The sequence below is a fragment of the Cheilinus undulatus genome, linkage group 4 (genome assembly GCF_018320785.1).
Source record: "Cheilinus undulatus linkage group 4, ASM1832078v1, whole genome shotgun sequence".
Lineage (NCBI taxonomy): Eukaryota > Metazoa > Chordata > Actinopteri > Labriformes > Labridae > Cheilinus > Cheilinus undulatus.
Genome location: NC_054868.1, coordinates 55,411,420 through 55,431,240, shown reverse-complemented (window position 1 = coordinate 55,431,240; position 19,821 = coordinate 55,411,420). Strand labels below are relative to the sequence as shown.

At 41.7% G+C, this 19,821-nt stretch overlaps 1 protein-coding gene across 2 annotated transcripts in view; it reads left to right on the top strand.

Annotated features, from left to right (window-relative positions):
• LOC121508725 (myomesin-2-like) overlaps window positions 1-19,612 on the top strand; it is a 52,272-nt gene extending 32,660 nt beyond the window's left edge. For both annotated transcript variants that reach the window (XM_041785763.1, XM_041785762.1), the window contains exons 15-34: window positions 181-368; window positions 481-607; window positions 848-1,026; window positions 1,125-1,239; window positions 4,822-4,981; window positions 5,330-5,436; window positions 5,534-5,578; window positions 5,676-5,812; window positions 6,273-6,417; window positions 6,675-6,734; window positions 7,108-7,175; window positions 7,264-7,377; window positions 8,209-8,296; window positions 8,387-8,425; window positions 9,672-9,777; window positions 12,906-13,069; window positions 13,668-13,704; window positions 13,786-13,808; window positions 15,853-15,908; window positions 18,626-19,612. In XM_041785763.1, coding sequence (XP_041641697.1) covers window positions 181-368; window positions 481-607; window positions 848-1,026; window positions 1,125-1,239; window positions 4,822-4,981; window positions 5,330-5,436; window positions 5,534-5,578; window positions 5,676-5,812; window positions 6,273-6,417; window positions 6,675-6,734; window positions 7,108-7,175; window positions 7,264-7,377; window positions 8,209-8,296; window positions 8,387-8,425; window positions 9,672-9,777; window positions 12,906-13,069; window positions 13,668-13,704; window positions 13,786-13,808; window positions 15,853-15,908; window positions 18,626-19,156 — 2,489 coding nt within the window. In that variant the 3' untranslated portion in view covers window positions 19,157-19,612. The remainder of the gene's footprint in view (window positions 1-180; window positions 369-480; window positions 608-847; window positions 1,027-1,124; window positions 1,240-4,821; window positions 4,982-5,329; window positions 5,437-5,533; window positions 5,579-5,675; window positions 5,813-6,272; window positions 6,418-6,674; window positions 6,735-7,107; window positions 7,176-7,263; window positions 7,378-8,208; window positions 8,297-8,386; window positions 8,426-9,671; window positions 9,778-12,905; window positions 13,070-13,667; window positions 13,705-13,785; window positions 13,809-15,852; window positions 15,909-18,625) is intronic.
• Window positions 19,613-19,821: the final 209 nt, after the last annotated feature.

Below are 19,821 nucleotides of genomic sequence, written 5' to 3'. Positions count from 1 at the left end.
CAGTTTCTGTTTACTGAAGCTACATGTCTTATATCACAAACCACGCAGTTTAAGAAAGTAAAGGCATGAAGGAGTAAAAAAACTCAACACAGTCTGAAATAATGTTTTTTTATGAAATAAATGCTCGTACACCACACGGAGCATGCCGGTTGAGTATCTAAGCATTAAATGTGTTATCAGCCACTCCGAGCGCTCCCTACGGCATCACCCTCCTGAGCAGCGATGGCTCCTCCTTGACCATCGCCTGGAAGAGTCCCAAACACTGCGGCGGCTCCAAAGTCAACGCTTACTACATCGACAAGAGAAACGCCGACACGTTGGTGTGGAAGGAGGTCAACCTGCAGGCCGTCACCGAGAGGATCTGCACCGTGAGTGGCATCGACCACACACATAGTCTAGGAATCCACACCTTTTAGAGCATACTATTATTCTATTTATCAGCGCAATCTTCACTTTAAATCTCCTTTTCTACACTTTCAGATTGATAATCTGACTGAGGGAAATTTCTACGAGTTTAAGGTCCAGGCCGCTAACATGGCTGGCGTCGGCGTGCCCTCAGCTCCCAGTGCCCCCATGAAATGTGAAGCTTGGACCATGGAGGAACCAGGTAGGGAACCATCTCAGCCTCTGATTCACAAAAAGTGTGGAATACAGAGAATGTTGGGATTTCCTAGTATTTCCCATTTTAAGAGGATTTGCTAGGCTTTTTTGTTCTTAGATTGTTGTGCGGTTCACTGTCTCCTTTTACTATTCCTTCATAAAGACTTTTTAAGCATTACGAACTAAAGTTGAGACATTACTGTTTTCCTCTGGTCCTCATAATACCTGCTCTTTGATTCCATTCCAGGCCCTGCTTATGACCTGAGTTTCAGTGAGGTCAGAAGTCACTCCCTGGTCCTCCTGTGGAAAGCTCCGGTCTACATCGGAGCGAGCGCAGTCACCGGATATCTTGTGGACATGGCCAAGAAGGGCTCATCAGACTTTGTTACTCTGACCCAGGAGGCTGTGAGCCACCGTTACCTGCAGGTACTGGAACAAGATTCTTCAGACTGAATTCACGAGTCAAGTTTTTGATTCATTTTTACACTCTGCAGAAATGAAGATGTTTACATGTTTTCCTCCAGGTGTCCAGTCTTGAAGAAGGAGAAAGCTACGTGTTCAGAGTCCGTGCCGTCAGTGCGAAGGGAGTGGGAAAACCTTCCCAGGTGTCCGAGCCCGTCTGTGCCAGAGCTCTGCCAGGTAACAACATTAACACTTCAGATTTGTGGCCATTAAAGAGTTTCTCGATAGCAATGCAGTGTTCTTTTCCAGTGCATTTAAGTTCTCCACATTTGTACTGGACATAAATGGACACAGCAAAGTGAATCAACAACACATAAGCAGAGACAACAGGACCACATATATCCGGCTTTGAGCAAAAGATAAAAATATTTCCTACTGCTTTTTCTGCCAAGATAAAACCTACTTTTGACACTAGTGTGTGATTAGAGTCTGGGGCCAACTAGATCCAGAAGTGAAGTTAGCCCATCAATGACTCTTCAACAGTTTGGGCACGTCTCCAGAAAGTGGAAAGTCTTTGGCAGCAGACAACAACTTTAGGGCTCTTATTGTCCTTTTAGCGATGGGAGAAGAGTTGTATGTCCTTCTTAAAGTACCGGTGGGCTTTCTGCAGCACTCCTGTACGGACGGCATTAGAGAAAGGAAAGAAAACCCTTTTTACTCGTCCAGCCAGCTGACTGTGCCAAACTTTCAGATCAAGCTGGGACCACAAAGCACACAGTGGGAGATTCTGCTATGGCGGTGGAAAGGCAATTGAAAGTCTGCAGGCGATGAAATGGCCATGGTGTAAGAGTCACAGCAACTTTTATCACCAGAAGGACCCTTTGGTTTTCCCTTTGTCTCCTCCAAAGAGGAAAACGCGTCTTTTTCACACCTTGTGTGAAGTGCTGCAAGGACTACTGGGAAGATGAGCCTCTCAGGCATCATGGCTCTTTGTTCATGATTAGCCTCCAAAATTGGAACAACTCAGGCTTCAGAAGTGTTGTGGAGGCCGAGTCTTTGGATGGTCCCAACAGCATAGACAGCTTTTAACCCCTTAACGCCTGTTGTATCATATTTGATACATACTTTTATGATACCTCTGTCTAATCAATATGATCATAAATGACTAAAAAAAGCTTCTGAATTCAATCTAATAAATGATAAAAATGCCCTCAAGTGGATTATCAGTTACAAAAAAAAACACCTAATGTATCAAATTAGATACAAAAAATATATATGTGTTAAATTTATGGAAACCTTGATTTTTTTGGATTTCATTAGAAAGTGAAATAAACATTTCAAGTACCAAAAAATTAGAATTTTCTGACTTTAATTTGTGTTTTCAGGCTTTAAGGAGTGAAACAAAAATATCTATTATTTTGCAGAAAATGAGTTTGTCCATATCTATGTGTTCCTGTAAAGCGTCCTTGGGATTCTTGAAAGGCGCTATATAAATTCAAGATATTATTATTATTATTATTATTATTATTATTAATGAAGCCAGCAATAAAAGATTGTATGACTTAATTCTTTAATCTCTTTAACTATCATATTTTGCATTACTTAAGGCAAAACACTTTTAAAAATCCAGAGAATGCAAAAGAAAAAAGCCTCTTAAATCAATTGAATGCATGAAGAAATTAGGCAGGAAAACCTCAGGATCGCCTTCCTCCAAGGGAAAATTGAAAATTATTGGGGCGTGCCAATGGCCTAGCGGTTTAAAGGGATATTTCAACATTTTGGCAAATTCGCCCATTGCCATAATCCCTGTAGTCTTACTAATAGGTTTGTTACCTTTTGTTGTCGGTGCAAGCTATTTTTAGATCGGCGGTGCTGAGTTAGAAGCTGCTCTGCCAGCACAATGGATTCTTATGTTATCCTGGCTTTCCCTCCTCAAACTCCTCAAATACACAATCCAACAACTCCAAAACGCTCTTGTGGACCTGCACGTTCACCACGCTATTAGTTAATATAACGTAGAATTATGTAACATTACGACACATGAAGCAAATACTCGGAACTATTTCTTGAGTAAACCACTGGGCGGAGTGACACAGTGCAGCAGCCGTGTCTGGAGTTTAGTTCTGGCTTTGCATTTAACCCTTTACCTACTGAGTCTAAAAATGTTGATTTGGACATATTTTGTTATTTTAGCTGTAAAATAGTCAGGAAATGCCCTAAGTCTGAGAGCTTTGGTCCCTTTTCCCAGGAGTACTTGAACTTGACTTTTCAACATCTGGTTAATGATTATTGCTCATTATATGGAATTGTCAGCAGTTTAAAAGAAGAAAAACACAAAAACAGATTTGTTTCTCATGGCTTTTATGAGAAGAAATGTTGTTATTGCTCATGAAGTTTTGATTTGACATTAGAAATGTGAACCTATACATGTTTAGAACAATCAGCAGTCATTTTTTGAGTCAAGGACTCTGGGTGTGCAGAACACAGTGCAAAAGATAACTATACACATAGGCAACAATTAGTGCAAATGAAGGTGTAAAAATGCATTCTCAACATTCTCAGTAACATATTGTTATTGCACATGACAGACACGCACAAATGCCACTATCTAACACTATTTTTGAAAACTAAACACCACTCTGGCTCGCTCTCCTTTTACTCTCTTCCTTCACTCTCCTTTTTCACTCGTCTTCTGCCAAAGCTGCCATTTTCATGGTGCTGTTTGACATTACCGTAATATATATACCACACATCATATATTGGCGGAAAGCACAGATTCTCAGCTCTCTGTCAGCGTTAGATTTTTTTTTTAGATTGAGCAAACTTTCAAGGAGTTACAGTGTTGAGAATCCATGTAGCGGTCTCGCGATGCTTGGTGTCTTGACATGAATGCCCACGTCATATGGTTGTGAGTACCGTAATGAACCATATATGTGCGCATGCCCACAATTCTCAGCTTTCCAGCACCGTTGGAATTTTTCTGATCGGACAATCTTTAACAGAGTTACGGTAATAATACTCCGGACATATAAAACACAGCGCCGGTGCTGGGTCAGTAGGTAAAGGGTTAACTTTAAAACGCCTCAATCTCGTAATGTTCCATGATTATTTCATAGCGTGCTGAATGTGCAGGTCACAACTTGTCCACCAGAGTGTTTTGGAGTTGTTGGATTGTGTATTTGATGAGTTTGAGGAGGGAAAGCCGGGATACCATAAGAATTCATTGCATTGGCAGAGCAGCTCCTAACTCGGCACCACCGATCTAGAAATAGCTTACACCGACAACGAAAGGTAACGAACCTGTTAGTAAGACTATAAGGATTATGGCAATGGGCGAATTTGCCAAAATGTTGAAGTATCCCTTTAAGGTGTGACCTATGTATGCGGGCAGCTCAGGTTCGAATCCGGACTGTGGCCCTTTGCCACATGTCTCTCCCCATTCTTGACTCTATCCACTGTCCTCCTCTGTCAAATTAAGGCATGAAAAGCCCCCAAATAAATCTTTATTTAAAAAAAAAGAAAAGAAAAATAAAACTGAAAATGTATCTCTGCAAGAATTTATTACAAGAAAATTTCAGAGGTCTTTGAAATTGTTGATGAATCAGAGCCCTATCAAGCTGTGAGCTCTTGTTTTGTATCCCCTCTTTATTTGTATCCTGTTTTTAAATACATCATTGGAAAAATCTAAAGTACAAGGGAATACCGGAATGATCTAACAAAGCATTCCTGCTAAATATGAACCCAAGTGTGATGTGAATTTTATATTTTGGCATCTCTCTCTGGTATAGCTCAGTGGTTTTTTGTCATTCATGTTCCCAGGCACTCAGGAGATCGTTGCTGGCGTGGACGAGGAGACCGGAGACGTCTTCCTGTCTCTGGAGGCCTGTGAGATCAGTGACACATCCAAGTTCATCTGGTCCAAGAACTACAAACCCATCGGAGACTGCCCTAGAGTCGCCGTGACAGCAAAGGGCAGAACGTAAGTGGCAACATGGAGGCCCGAAGTTCATTTCCCTGTAAACGTGCTAGATACTGGTAACCATTTTTCTAATAATTGCATTTCAATTTAGAAAAACATGAGGCCACTGTGGCTTATAGTGGGGTTTTTTAAAGCTATTTTGGCATTGCAGATATGAGCAGAAGAGAACTACAGCAAATATTAAACATGACCCCACCTCTGAGCCACCATGTAGGAAAGAGAACGATGGGAGCATCTAGTTCGGATTAAACCAGGAAAAAAGCAAAAAGCTCACTCCCAAAGAGTTGATGACTACAAAAATGTGAATGGACCTTTGTTTAATATTTTCTCACTGCTTTTGTTTTCCAGTTCCAGACTGACTTTCACCAACCCCGATAAAGATGATTTGGGAAAATACTCTGTGTTCGTCACCGACACAGACGGAGTCTCTGCCAGCCACACGCTGACCGAGGATGGTGGGTTGTTAGATTCACAGACTTCATAAACAGCTAACAGACTGAATCAGTCTGCTGTGTTTTTGTCCTGCACTGATGTTTTTCCTTCTTTCTTCAGCTCTGAACACCATGCTGGAGCTCAGCTACGCCATCAGACATCCCGGTGAGTGTTTCTGTGTTTGTAGCAAAACCTTTAGTCTGAATATAATACACTATTTTTCTACAGATGTAGTTCTTACCTGTCCCTTGTTTCCATGCAGTCGTTCCTCTGAAACACGGCCTTAACTATGAAATCTTGGAGAAGGGTCACGTTCGTTTCTGGCTTCAGGCCGTCAAACTGACACCATCCGTGTCCTACAGGTTCGTCGTCAATGACAAGGAGGTCAAGAGTGGAGAGGTAATCCTTCATTTCATACGTCTAATGTCTTAATTCATACTGAAATTTATCATTCCTTATTTGCTGTAAATTTTTGATAGACTTTTTATATTAATCTGTTATAGAAAACAGCCCTGCCATTTCAGTCTTTCAGTCCACTGGTTGGTGTATTGGTCTGTTGGTTGGTGTATTGGTCTGTTGGTTGGTGTATTGGTCTGTTGGTTGGTTGGTTGGTTGGTTGGTTGGTTGGTTGGTTGGTTGTTTTGGCTGCTAATAATTTTTGGGGGGCTTTTCGTGAAGGAAATGGTAAAGAGAGAGGATGGGGGTATTGACATGCAGGGAGGGAGGCACCAAAACCCTTTTAGTCTGCCTAAAGGAGTCTACAGTAGCCTCCATTCATGCGGAGCAGCTACCCACTTGGCACCCAGATTTCTTGATTTTTTAAAAATTAACTATAAATATTTTCCCTGTTTCTCTGTAGGGGCAAAAGATCAGTCACGACGTGGCCACAGGAATCATCCAGATGACTGTTGATCATTTCACCAGAGCCAACGAGGGCACGTACACCGTCCAGATCACCGACGGAAAAGCCAAAACTCAGAGCTCCTTGGTTCTGGTTGGAGACGGTGAGTGTTTCTGTAATAATACATAAGGTTTCATCTGATGGTCAACAAATCACTAAAAAATCAAACTTTAGAGCAGATAATATGACTTCAGATAAAATATTCTTCAGCCTTGTTGCAAAACCAAAATACAATGTCAGCTACAAGTCTCACTCAGGCAAACATGTTTGAGTCTTAAAATCATTTAGAAATATCAGGATGTCACACCAAATGTTGACCACGTTCTACTTTCATTAACCTCGACTCTGGTTCTGTTTCAGTGTTCAAAGTTGCTCTGAAGGAGGCCGAGTTTCAGAGGAAAGAGCACATCAGGAAGCAAGGTAACAGACTCAAACACTCAGGGTCTTTGGGGTTAAACACTTATTAAAAGAAGAACAAAGAACCACACTTAAGATCTTCTAGGGGGAACAGATGTTTGGTCTGTTATTGTGCCATGTAGTTCACTCCTTGTTAGCAGCACATGCCCACTACTTCATATGTTTTGTCGCTCTGACTAGCCTATAAAGGAATAAGATACATAAAATATTTGTCCAATCACCCTCTGAGTTTTGTTTTTAAAGCTTCTGCCTTTCTCAAACACAGACAGAGAAATATATTATGAGCTATAAATATATAGCTTATAAACTCCAGAAACTGTTTCTCATTATAAATATAGATGGAGTGATGATGTGCTTTGTTGCATTTGTCATTCAGGTCCACATTTCTCTGAGTATCTGTATTTCACTGTCACTGAGGACTGCACTGTCATGCTTGCCTGCAAGGTAACGTTCAAATCACTCACTCTTTTACCCCTTCTTCTGTTTTCTTTCAATAAAAATACCTTTTCTTATGTTTTGTTGGTGTTTTTAGGTGGCTAATGTGAAGAAGGAGACTGTTTTCCACTGGTACAAAGAGGACGATGAGATTGTTCCAGATACTCCTCCAAACGTCATGTCTGGAGCCTGCGCTCTCCCCATCCCTCTGGTAACTATACGAGCATTGGCAAACTAACAGTCATATTCAAGAGTGAACAAAATACCTGAGGAACTAGCATGCAAATGAGAGATAGCATTATTTTGTGATTTATTTTCCATCTTTTTATGCCTTTATTTGAAGAGAAGGGCAGTAGATAGAGTAAGAAACATGGATGAGAGAGCAGGGAAAGGAGCTGCAGGCCAAACCCGGGATGCCTTCATGCATGAGGAAGATTTATTTGAATTTGGTGCTGAATTCGGTGCTGCCCTCTTCAAACTGCTCTTGCAGTTTGAAGAGGGCAGCATGAGAGTGATTGGCCAATAGCGTGCTTAGAGGAAACCAGCTGGCCATCAGCTGATGAGGGCTTGCACTTGATTGGCTTATTTAGACAGAGCTTGACTCCATGGCCTCTCCATGGTCTGTACTAACGCTAAACACTTGATTTAATGGCTGAAACTATGACGTACAATACAGCAAAACACAAGCTCCACATTCAAATGTGGACCATATTTCATTTTATTTCTAGAGGTACATAAAAAAATACACAATTACAGTAATTTGAGTGAAAGTGGTTAGTTACTTTTCACCCCTGCTCCTTAATAGAACCAAACTATTAGCAGCCAAACGTCAACACTGGCAGGTAAGGCGTCCATTAGAGTGATGAGGTGAAGGTCAAGTCAGTCAAAGGTCTATAGAATGCAGACCAGACTGCTGAAATAAGAAAACTTTGTCACAAACCATCCCTCTTTTTAACACTCTCATATATATTTTTATTTGTCCAAAATGATGGTGATATTTTTACGTTCCTGCTGCTTGATGATTCTGTTTGATGTTTTTTAGTTCTCCAGAAAGGATCAGGGCATCTTCAAGGCCACGCTCAGCGACGACAGAGGAAAGGACACGTCTGTGTTCGATGTTTCAGGCCAAGGTTCTTTAACTTTCTTCACTTTCCTCTGAATCTTCAGTGGTATTTTTAATATTTACCATCTTATGACATGTTTTCTGTCTTTATCTGCAGTGTTTGATGACATCATCAACGCCGTCGCTAAGATCGCCGGTAGGTTTGACGCAGCTACTCCTGCTCCTTTGTTCTAACAGAACAGAAACGTCTTGAACACCTTTAAAACGATCCTAGAGATATTCGTTTAAAGGCCTCATATTCTACCCTTTAAGACAAGTTTATATCGTCTCAGAGGTCCCAAAACATGCTTGTGACGTTTGTTGCTGTAAAAACACTCCAGCTTTGGATTTTTGAATGACTAAAACCCCCTCTGTTTCAGCCCTGCGCAGAACCAGCTGTTTCTGTGTCTGTGGCTTTAAATGTTAATGAGCTGTCTGACTCCGCCCCTCTCAGGAAATACATGTTGCTTAATGGATGTGGCTCTCCCGATCTTTTCAGCTATGAGCTGAAGGATCGGGAGAGGAGGGCGGAACTTTCCTCCAAGCGAGGAGGGCCAACCAAACCTGGGGGCGGGGCTAACTCCCAACATGACATCATGAGGGGAAAATCTGAGAATGGCTTGTTTCAGCACACATTTTCTGAAAGGTGGAGAAAGAGAGGGGTGGAGGGAATGGATATTTCTGATCCTTGGGGGGATTGTGGACAGGACAGGGACACATATTTTTGTTAGAAAAAAAGTTTATTTGGCATAATGTGTCCCCTTTAAGTAAAGCCATCAGTGCATAGTCTCCTGGCTAACGTTCATCTCTGATTGGCTTTTATTAACTTTATGTAGTGTAGTGTTTGTGTTTAAAGTCGTGGTTGAACATAAATGTAGTTTGTTGATTTAGCTTAAGTTATGTCTTTGCTAGCCTTTGCTTGCCAGGCCTCAGCAAACTTTCACCTTCCCCTTTTTCTTTTGTTATTCACAGGATGTTATTGAGGCTTTCTGGCGTTTTTTTAGGTGCCAATGATAAAAGCATGTTTCCTTTCGAACTTTATCACCTGGATTTACAGTGAATCCAGTACAAGCGCTCTGCTACGTTCAGCTGTAACATGTTTTAGCCTGCAGGTTTGAGTGTCTTTGAAAAATGTGCAAGATAAAAATGTTATTTAACCTTTAAAGAAGAGCTGAGCTAGGGGAAAATTCAGCCTCAGGGACTCGTTGTGGATTCGTAAAGAAAACATGAGAGCGGAGTGTTTTAGAAAGGTGGCAGAGTTTGTTGAAGGGTGCAGAAAAACTGAATAATAATAGAAAGAGAAAGACTGCACATAGACGGAAACCTTCTGCAGAGAGAATGAAAGATGGAAACGTGTATTTCTCATGTTTTCTGATCCTGTTTGATGTGTTTGTGTCGTTCAGGTGCGTCTGCCTCAGACCTGGTGCTGCAGTGTACTCCAGAGGGCATCAGGCTGCAGTGCTACATGAAATACTACACAGAGGAGATGAAGACCGTCTGGAAACACAAGTACGCTAACACTTAGTGCTCTATCCAGCTCCATCTACTTCCTTTACAGCAAGGGTTTCTCAACGTTGGGGTCAGGACCCCATCTGGGGTCGCGAGACACTGAGAGGGGGTCCCCACATGGCTAAAAAAACTAAGAACAGTTTTGGCTTACACTGTTGCTACTTTACACAAATTTTGCCTGATTGAAACCCATTTTTATCACCTTTTCCCACCAATTTTGCCATTTTTAACATATTTTTGCAACTTAAAACCCATTTTGTAATTTTAAACCCTTTCCACCACTTTTCTTCTGCCTGTTTTTGCCACTTCAAAACCAAATCTTGCAACTCTCTGCCTATTGTTGGCTCTGTTGACACATTATTGCCACTATTAACTACTCTGCCATTTTTGACGCCACATTTTACAATTTTCAATTTGGTATGCCCATTTTTGCCAGTTGAACTAATTTCTGCCCATTTCTGCCTCAGCTAACCCTTTTTTGCCATTAAATTTATCAATTTGCATCCCATTTCACCAAATTTCCACCTATTTTTGCCACTTTAATGTCATTTTAGCCACTTTTGAATCCCTTTTACAACTTAATATGCCCATTTATGCGACTTTTGTCTAGTTTTTGGCATTTCTAACCCATTTCTGCTACTTTTAAAATCTAGTTTCACCACCATTCCCACCATTTTTTGCTATTAATAACCCATTTTACTGATTTTTAACACATTTTAATTCTGTTTTTAACAAAAGGATTGACATTTTACGAGGGCTTCTTACTACACTAATGAATTAAACATTGTTTCTTTGATAAAAGTGGTTACTGTTCAGGTTAAATATAAAATACCCTAGTTTAACTTGCTTTATTGGTCTCAGGATATTTGACTGGACTTCTGTCCTTATCCCAGGGTACAAGCACAAAGAGAATGGCTTTATTTATGGTGGTGGTCAGCTCCACTTTGGTAAATGCCATATGGTCCCTGCCTCCCAGTTTCTTACTATTAGAGCTCAGGCCAGTCTGACCAACCCCAGCCTGTCCCATCCCATTCACTCTATTTACAGGCCCATGTATGATTCAAACCCAGCATTCTTTAATAATCTGGCTTTCATTTTAAAGTTTAAACTATACTTGCATCTGTTTTTAAAGACATAGATCTGTTATGATGAAGCTTTTGTTGCAGAATTGTTCTACTTTATAGTTTATTATAATGAGGATGAGGAGCAGACGCACAGACATTACTGTGCAAGCAGCTCACAGCTTTTTCAGTGGTCTGTCTGGTTTGGTCTATCTGTTCTGGTCTGTCTGTTCTGGTCTATCTGTTCTGGTCTGTCTGTTCTGGTCTACCTGTTCTGGTCTGTCTGTTCTGGTCTACCTGTTCTGGTCTGTCTGTTCTGGTCTATCTATTCTGGTCTGTCTGTTCTGGTCTACCTGTTCTGGTCTGTCTGTTCTGGTCTACCTGTTCTGGTCTGTCTGTTCTGGTCTACCTGTTCTGGTCTACCTGTTCTGGTCTATCTTTTCTGGCCTTCCTGTTCTGGTCTATCTATTCTGGTCTGCCTGTTCTGGTCTACCTGTTCTGGTCTAACTGTTCTGGTCTATCTGTTCTGGTCTGTCTGTTCTGGTCTGTATGTTCTGGTCTACCTGTTCTGGTCTACCTGTTCTGGTCTACCTGTTCTGGTCTATCTATTCTGGTCTGTATGTTCTGGTCTACCTGTTCTGATCTAACTGTTCTGGTCTAACTGTTCTGGTCTATCTATTCTGGTCTGTATGTTCTGGTCTACCTGTTCTGGTCTACCTGTTCTGGTCTATCTATTCTGGTCTGTATGTTCTGGTCTACCTGTTCTGGTCTAACTGTTCTGGTCTAACTGTTCTGGTCTATCTGTTCTGGTCTATCTGTTCTGGTCTAACTGTTCTGGTATAACTGTTCTGGTCTAACTGTTCTGGTCTAACTGTTCTGGTCTATCTATTCTGGTCTGTATGTTCTGGTCTACCTGTTCTGGTCTACCTGTTCTGGTCTATCTATTCTGGTCTGTATGTTCTGGTCTACCTGTTCTGGTCTAACTGTTCTGGTCTATCTGTTCTGGTCTATCTGTTCTGGTCTAACTGTTCTGGTCTAACTGTTCTGGTCTATCTGTTCTGGTCTATCTGTTCTGGTCTAACTGTTCTGGTCTAACTGTTCTGGTCTATCTGTTCTGGTCTATCTGTTCTGGTCTAACTGTTCTGGTCTAACTGTTCTGGTCTAACTGTTCTGGTCTAACTGTTCTGGTCTATCTGTTCTGGTCTATCTGTTCTGGTCTAACTGTTCTGGTCTATCTGTTCTGGTCTATCTGTTCTGGTCTAACTGTTCTGGTCTAACTGTTCTGGTCTATCTGTTCTGGTCTATCTGTTCTGGTCTAACTGTTCTGGTCTAACTGTTCTGGTCTATCTGTTCTGGTCTATCTGTTCTGGTCTATCTGTTCTGGTCTAACTGTTCTGGTCTAACTGTTCTGGTCTATCTGTTCTGGTCTATCTGTTCTGGTCTATCTGTTCTGGTCTAACTGTTCTGGTCTAACTGTTGTGGTCTATCTGTTCTGGTCTATCTTTTCTGGTCTAACTGTTCTGGTCTATCTGTTCTGGTCTATCTATTCTGGTCTAACTGTTCTGGTCTAACTGTTCTGGTCTATCTGTTCTGGTCTGTCTGTTCTGGTCTGTCTGTTCTGGTCTATCTGTTCTGGTCTGTCTGTTCTGGTCTGTCTGTTCTGGCCTGTCTGTTCTGGTCTGGTTTCACTGATCTCTGTCAGAGTTGGTGTGAGGCTGCAGTTTTAAACAGTGCCTAGCATAAAGCCACCAAGGTTCATGTGTCGCCTGCTTGGCCTCTTTCCAGACGTTCTCTGTCATCTGTCAAATGAAGATTCCTTTTGCTGATTTACAGTTTGATGTTTGGGTTAGGAGATGTTGAACTTCCTCATTAGCCTGCAGTAAAACCTGCTAACCTACTAGAATGTTCTACTGCATACACGATCCTCTGGACATGGACAAACATCTGACGTGTTCCAGATGTGACTCTACTGAGATCGACTACCAGAGGGTTTTTAGTTTACCTTAATCTGAATCTTCAGTGAAACCTGAGAGCTAAACTCCGTGTCTTGTGCTGTAAACTCTACAGGGAGAGTAAGATCGCCTCCTCAGAGAAGATGAGGATCGGAGGAACCGCTGAGATGGCCTGGATGCAGATCTGTGACCCATCCGACAAGGAGAAGGGTCACTACTCCATCGAGATCTCAGACGGCGAGACGACCCACACCAGAACCTTCGATCTATCTGGACAGGGTAAAAATACACCACACCTTCTTAATTTCTCACTCTCTCTTATTACTCTTTGGTTTAAATATCTACATATTTAAAAGTATTTTGGCTTTCAGAGGCATTAGATGTTTTTTCCTTCTTAACCTGAGTGATGTTAAAGCTTTGGAAAATTTAAAGGTCACCTATTCTATCCCTTTAAGACAAGTTTATACTGGTCTCAGAGGTCGCCAAAACACGCCTGTGAAGTTTGTTGCATGTCTAAAACTCCTCTGTTTCAGCCCTGCTCAGAACCAGCTGTTTCTGTGTCTGTGGCTTTAAATGTTAAGGAGCTGTTTGACTCCACCCCTGACTCCACCCCTTTCGGGGAAATGGGTGTGGCTTAAAGGAGGGTGGAACTTTCTTCCAAGTACGGCCTGGGGGCGGGGCTAACTCCCCACATGACATCATGAGGGGAAAATCTGAGAACGTCTTGTTTCAGCACACATTTTCTGAAAGGTGGAGAAAAGGAGGGGGGTCGTGAACAGGCCAGGGGCCATTATTGTTAAAAAAGCCTGAGAAAGTGTTTTTGCATTAAACGTGACCGTTAAAAAATAAAGTCCTGACGTTGTTTTTCTCTCTGCAGCCTACACTGATGCCTATGAAGAGTACCTGAGACTGAAGTGAGTTCTCTGACAGCACTTTTAAACATTTATCATAAATATTTTCTAATTTATGTTAACATTACCTTTTTATTCTTTCAGGGCAGCTGCATTTGCTGAGAAGAGTAAGTACATTAATGTCTCTTAGAGATGAGAGTTCACATTTTATTTGAGAAACGTGTGATTTTGAATCAACAGGAATAGTAATAATAGGTCTGTTTGACATCACAGGGGCTAGTGAGCATGCTCAGAACACTTAGGCCAGTTTGAGTCTGATTGAGGTGTTTAAGTTGATCTCCAACCACATTCGTTGGGTGTTTCTGTCTGATTTCAGTCAGACTGATATGTTTAAAAGTCCAGTTTCAGTCAGACTGCGTGTAAACGTCCTGACTGACGGACATATCTGCTGTCAGGGCATCAGCGTGGACGAGCAGGCTGCTGCCTTTTGTTGCACCACACATGCTAGTGATGCTAACGTTAGCAGCTCCGTGTCCTCAGAACAAGCTTCTCTTTGATTCCACTCACAATAAACCAAACTCATCATCGCTAACTACAGATGAACGCCCTCCACTGACTGTTCCTCTGGTCATACGCCTTTACATGTGTTTATGTCATGACAGTGCTTAGCAGATGCAGCCAAATATGCTGACTCATGGATAGTTAGAAGGAATCAAACACTAGAGCTGCTGTTAAACTTTAGTTTTCATGGACCTGGATTCAGAAATAAAGGAACCAGAGCTCTGAGCAGTCATCAGTCATGTTCTATAGCAGTGATACTCAACCTGTGGCTCTTTTATGTCGTACTTTTAAACATTATTCCCAAAGAAAAACTTGAAAAAAGGCCATCTTTTTGCCATTTTTTTCCAATTTTTGCCCTTTTCCACCACTTTTTTTTTTAACCACTTTTCACCCATTACACTTCCTTTTGCCTTTAAATACTACTAGTTTCCTATTTGTTTGCCTATTTTTGCCCTTTTTAGCCACTCTTAGCCCATTTTTGCCCTTTTTACCATTTTTTGCCCATTAAAGTATCCTTTTTCTACTAATTTTCACCCCTTTTCATGAATTTTTGCTGCTTTTTGACCATTTTTGCTATTCCTTTTTGCCACTTTTCCAATTTATGCCCCTTTTTACATTTTTTGCCACTATTTGCCCGTTTAAGCTACCTTTTGCCATTAGATATCACTTGTTTTCTTTTCCCCCACTTTTGCCTCTTCTTTTAGCCATTTGTTCCAATTTATGCCCATTTTTTGCCTCTTTTCGCCCATTATGCTGCCTTTTGCCATGAAATACTACTAGTTTCCTATTTTCTTTGCCCATTTTTGCCACTTCTTTTAGCCATTTTTTGCCCATTAAAGCATCCTTTTGCCACCAAATACCACTTGTTTCCTCTTTTTTGCCCATTTTTGCCTCTTCTTTTTGACATTTTTTCCAATTTTTGCCCTTTTTTAGCAATTTTTTTGCCCATTAAAGCATCCTTTTGCTATTAAATAACACTTGTTTACTATTTTTTGCTTGACTGCTTTTTGACCATTTTAGTAACTTTTCACTCTTTTTTTGCCCTGTTTTTGCCACTTTTGGACCATTTTTTGCCACCTGTAACACACTTTTTTGTAACTTCTCACCCATTTTTGCTACTTCCTGACTATTTTTTAACTTTTTCTACAAATTTTCACCCCTTTTCATCAATTTTTGCTGCTTTTTGACCATTTTTGCCACTTCTTTAACTTATTTCTATAGCTACTTCAAGCCATTTTTTGCCACTTTTGACCACTTAGATTGTGGCTCTTGCAAAGGTATTTTTCAACCATGTGGCTCTTTGGTTGAGCAGGGTTGAGTAACACCGTCCTAGGTTTATTTTAATGAAGTTTCTATGGTTTATAACGTAATAGAGACGTTTTCAACAACCCCTCAGGCAACATTCTGGTCATTATGTGACCTTGAAGGCGAGTTATTTCCTCCCAAGGCGAAGTACAAATCAACATTGTTGTCTGAAAGTTCAAAGATTTAGAGCTTCACATTCCTCCTCTATCTCTGAAAATCTTCACCTCGTAAAATCTGTAGAAGGTGGAGTCTCCTAAGATCTAACAGAGCAAACACTGAGATATTTCCAGTAGGGACACTGTAGTGAGAGCAGGAGTAACCAGAGGTTGTGTTTTGTTTCCTCAGACCGTGGCAGAGTGGTCGGTGGTCTACCTGACGTCGTCACCATCATGGAGGAGAAGGTGAGGACCAGGTTTCACTCTGTTGAGCCCAAACTGGATAATACGAGTCATCTCTATCCATCTAAGACCTAGTCCAAACCCACTTTAAAGACCCCCCCATGTCACCAATAGTCTGCCCCACCAACCTGACCTGGAACTGGTCCAGACCAACAGCAGCCCAGCAGCATTATTATTAGGATTATCACAGGTAGGAAGAACTAGCCCAGGGGTTTAAGGAGCTGCACAGCCCCGGCAGCATTCCTGTGACCCAGAACCACAGTGACAAATGAGCTGTCACTGCCTTTAAAGGTATAATACGTAGAATTATTGCTTTGAAATGCCTACGTTAGCCAAAAACCAAAGTTATTAATCAGCTAGTCGAGTACTTATGTGTCCTGAGACGTTTTCAAACCCAGAGAAACCCTTCATTTGGACCCTGGTAATGGAAATATGTTGTCATGGCAACCATCATGGCAGATATGACATGGACGTCAAAGACAACTACATAACACATGAACGGCCGCTCTGTTGCTGTATCTCATTTATGTTTAGTGCTGCTGGCTTGTTATAGTCGATGATGATTTATGGAGGTGAGCTCAGGCGACAGAACTGCAACTGATGTCAGAATAATCGTGATCCAGCACAAGACAGCTGCACAGAAAAATAAGGAGATTAACTGTGTTAGTGCTGGTCTAAGACTAGAGGATTTTAATAAAACTTTTAAATCTGACACTCACTCACATCTAAAGACAATTTATCAGCAGGTCGCTGAGATTTCAGTCACAGACTAAGATTTTGCTAAGAATAGGGATCTTTAGAGTCTCTACTGCAAGACTAGAATCAGATTTATATACATATATTAGGGCTGTCAAGATTAACCAAGTTGAGCACAGTCAATCAGGGCCCACCATTGGAGCAATAATTTTTCAAATTGCCATTATTGCTTATTTGTCCCTTTCAGTACACTTTAGCATGGGACATCAGCCTCTCCCTGCAGCCGCAGTGATGAATAAGTCCTCCACTGCTCCTGTATGTCTCATATTAGCTGACTAAATTGGCTGTCATGGCCAGGACACTCTTGAAAGAGAGATTTTTAATCTCAATGAGGCTTTCTCCTGGTTAAATAAAGGTTAAATCAAATAAATACATAAATATATTACTTTAAAAACTTTACAGACAGCTCAGTGGAAGTCAGAGTCATCTGAACCTTTTTAACGTTCACTAATTTTATTTTTCAATCCCCTACAGGTTAATTTTTCTGCAGTTAAGTTCATGTTAAAATCAACCAATAAGGGCAGATATGTTTCTAAACAGGAAGTCATTTACCCCTAGTTTAAGACAGTAGAAATAATAAACAATGACACAAAAACAGTTTAAAGTGCAACTAAAAAGGGTGCAATTATTCGTGATTAACTACAGAGATTCTGGGATTAATTGCGATTAAATTGTAAGTGCTACCCATCGGTCTGCAGGGTTGACTTGTGGAGGCAAATGGTGGATTAGGGATTTCTTCTCTGAGCGCTGGTCCTCTTTCTAGGGCACAGGTATCTAGTGTTTAATCAGAATATAAACAGGTTTGGGGAATTCAGCTTTTATAGACGAATCGTACATTAAAACTGGTGCTTGGTTGATATGAGAGGCAGAGAACGAGAAGGAGATCATATGTAAGTTAATATCGGTCATATTTGGGTGTACTTGAGACTGACCTGAAGTAGAAATAAAGGAAAGTTTAGCACAGATGGAGAGAAAAACCGTAGCAACTCTGCAAGTTACTGTAGCAACGTAAGCATTATCGCTTCAGAATAAAAGCACCGTGTGAAAACACACCTAGTCTCACCACAGAAACAAATTAATCAGGCTTTTACTTTGAAAAAAAACTATGGAGGTACCGTTCACATCAGCTTGGAATGAACTGACAGCGGTACAGAGATCTGACTGCATCTCTTCAGGCCTGAGCGGACATTCAGCTTCAGACTGAGCTACGTTCAGGTTTGAAAAGTCCACTGTTCTAACACGCTGATGCACAACACTTGCTCCTATTGGTCGCAGATGATAGTCCCGACATTGAAAACAGGATTTGCATGAGACAAGACTGACGGACTGCCTTAAAACTGCTTAGATCAAGTTCTGTGAACACCTAAGGACTGAGATCTCTCAGAAAGAGAACAGCGACTTTAACAAGACTCACCATTTTACTCCGACTCTGGAGTTTTGTCTGCGACCCCACATAAGTGCATATTTCTTACTCTGGATGTAGAATTTAAACATGCTGAGCTCAGATATAATAATAATAATAATAATAATGTTTATTTATATAGCACTTATCAAAACCAAGTTACAAAGTGCTTTACAAAACGTCAAAGTTCATCAGTGAAAAACAATAAAAAGAAAATAATCATCGATAAAAAAAATTAAAGAATACACCAGCAACAAGTCTGACAGACTAGATATAAGAAGAAAAAGAAAAAGAAAAATTGGATGTAATATTAAAAATCTTGACCAATGAAAAAACAATGACATAAACAAGGGATCATAAGTAAAACACAGTTCACAAGAAGGCTTTCCGATAAAGATATGTTTTTAAAAGGGATTTAAAAGAAGACACTGATGTAGCTAGTCTGAGATCCTCAGATTTTTACCTGAAATCATCAACAACACTAAATATCTCTAACATTTGGTCACTCTTAAAGCCTAAAAATATCTGAGTAATTGCTGACTCATTTCCTGTCCCCCTCCAGTCTCTGAGCCTGACCTGCACCGTGTGGGGCGAGCCGACACCTGAGGTCACCTGGTTCAAGAACGAGCAGGAGGTGGCCTCCACTGAGCACACTAAGGTCACGTTTGACGGCGGCAAGTTCGCCAGCCTCGTCATCAACAAAGTCACCCCGGAGGACTCGGGCAAGTACAGCATCAACGTCAGGAACAAGTACGGCGGCGAGTTCGTGGAGATCACCGTCAGCGTGTACCGGCACGGCGAGAAGATCCCCGAGGCCAAAGTGGGACAAGCCAAAACGCCCGCCGCCACCCCTGCATCCACGCCTGTGCCGCCTAAGTCTCCAGCTCCACCCTCCAAAACCCCGACCCCTACCCCCAAGGCCCAGACCCCGATGTCCATGAAGAGCCCGACCCCGGCATCCACCCCCGCCTCCACCCCCGTCCCTAAATCTCCAACCCCAACCCCCAAGTCTCCAACCCCGACTCCATCCCGCGGTGTCAAGTCTCCAACTCCACCCAGATTCATGAAGTCCCCAACCCCACCCAGGAAGTAGACGGTGGCGTTTGAGGGTTTTTCTGTTAGCATGAGTGTGAAACAAAGTTCATGTAGAGGTAGCCGCTGTGACGTCCTTCTGCAGAAAATCACCTAAAAGACGAGGGGCTTTCACCGCGGCCGCTAACCTTCAGTAGATTTCCTGTCCAGTGGCGTCCTTCGACTTGTCTCTGTGGGAGAAAACTAAAACAGGGATCATAAAGACCAGGGTAGATGCTGATCCTCAGAGTTTTAAAAGCTGCACCTTCCACTGCGGGTGGAACGCCTGTAAACATAACCAGGATGTTAGAGAGGGATTCTGGGTAATCACAGAGTCCGTTAACTGTCCTCCTTTTATGAGACGCTGCTTCAGTCTGGAGTAGCTCCCATCATTTAGAGAATAAGTCTCTTCATACCCTGGTCTCGGTCTGTCTGTGTCCCTAAAGCTTTGAGATGCAATAAACGTTATCACGCTCTTCCTGCTGTCTCTTTGAGTCATCTTTCCTCCCCCGCCTCACCCACCTCACCCCAGCAAGCCGCCGCTCGGCTTCTAGTCCAGAAGAAACTCCAGCTGTAAACCTGTCTGGAGGGATGTGGAGTAGAAGTACTGATACTGAACTCAGGAAGACTTTTAAGGTGAGGGCTTTAGGCCCTGCAGCTTTCTAAAATTAGAAACAAGAATACATC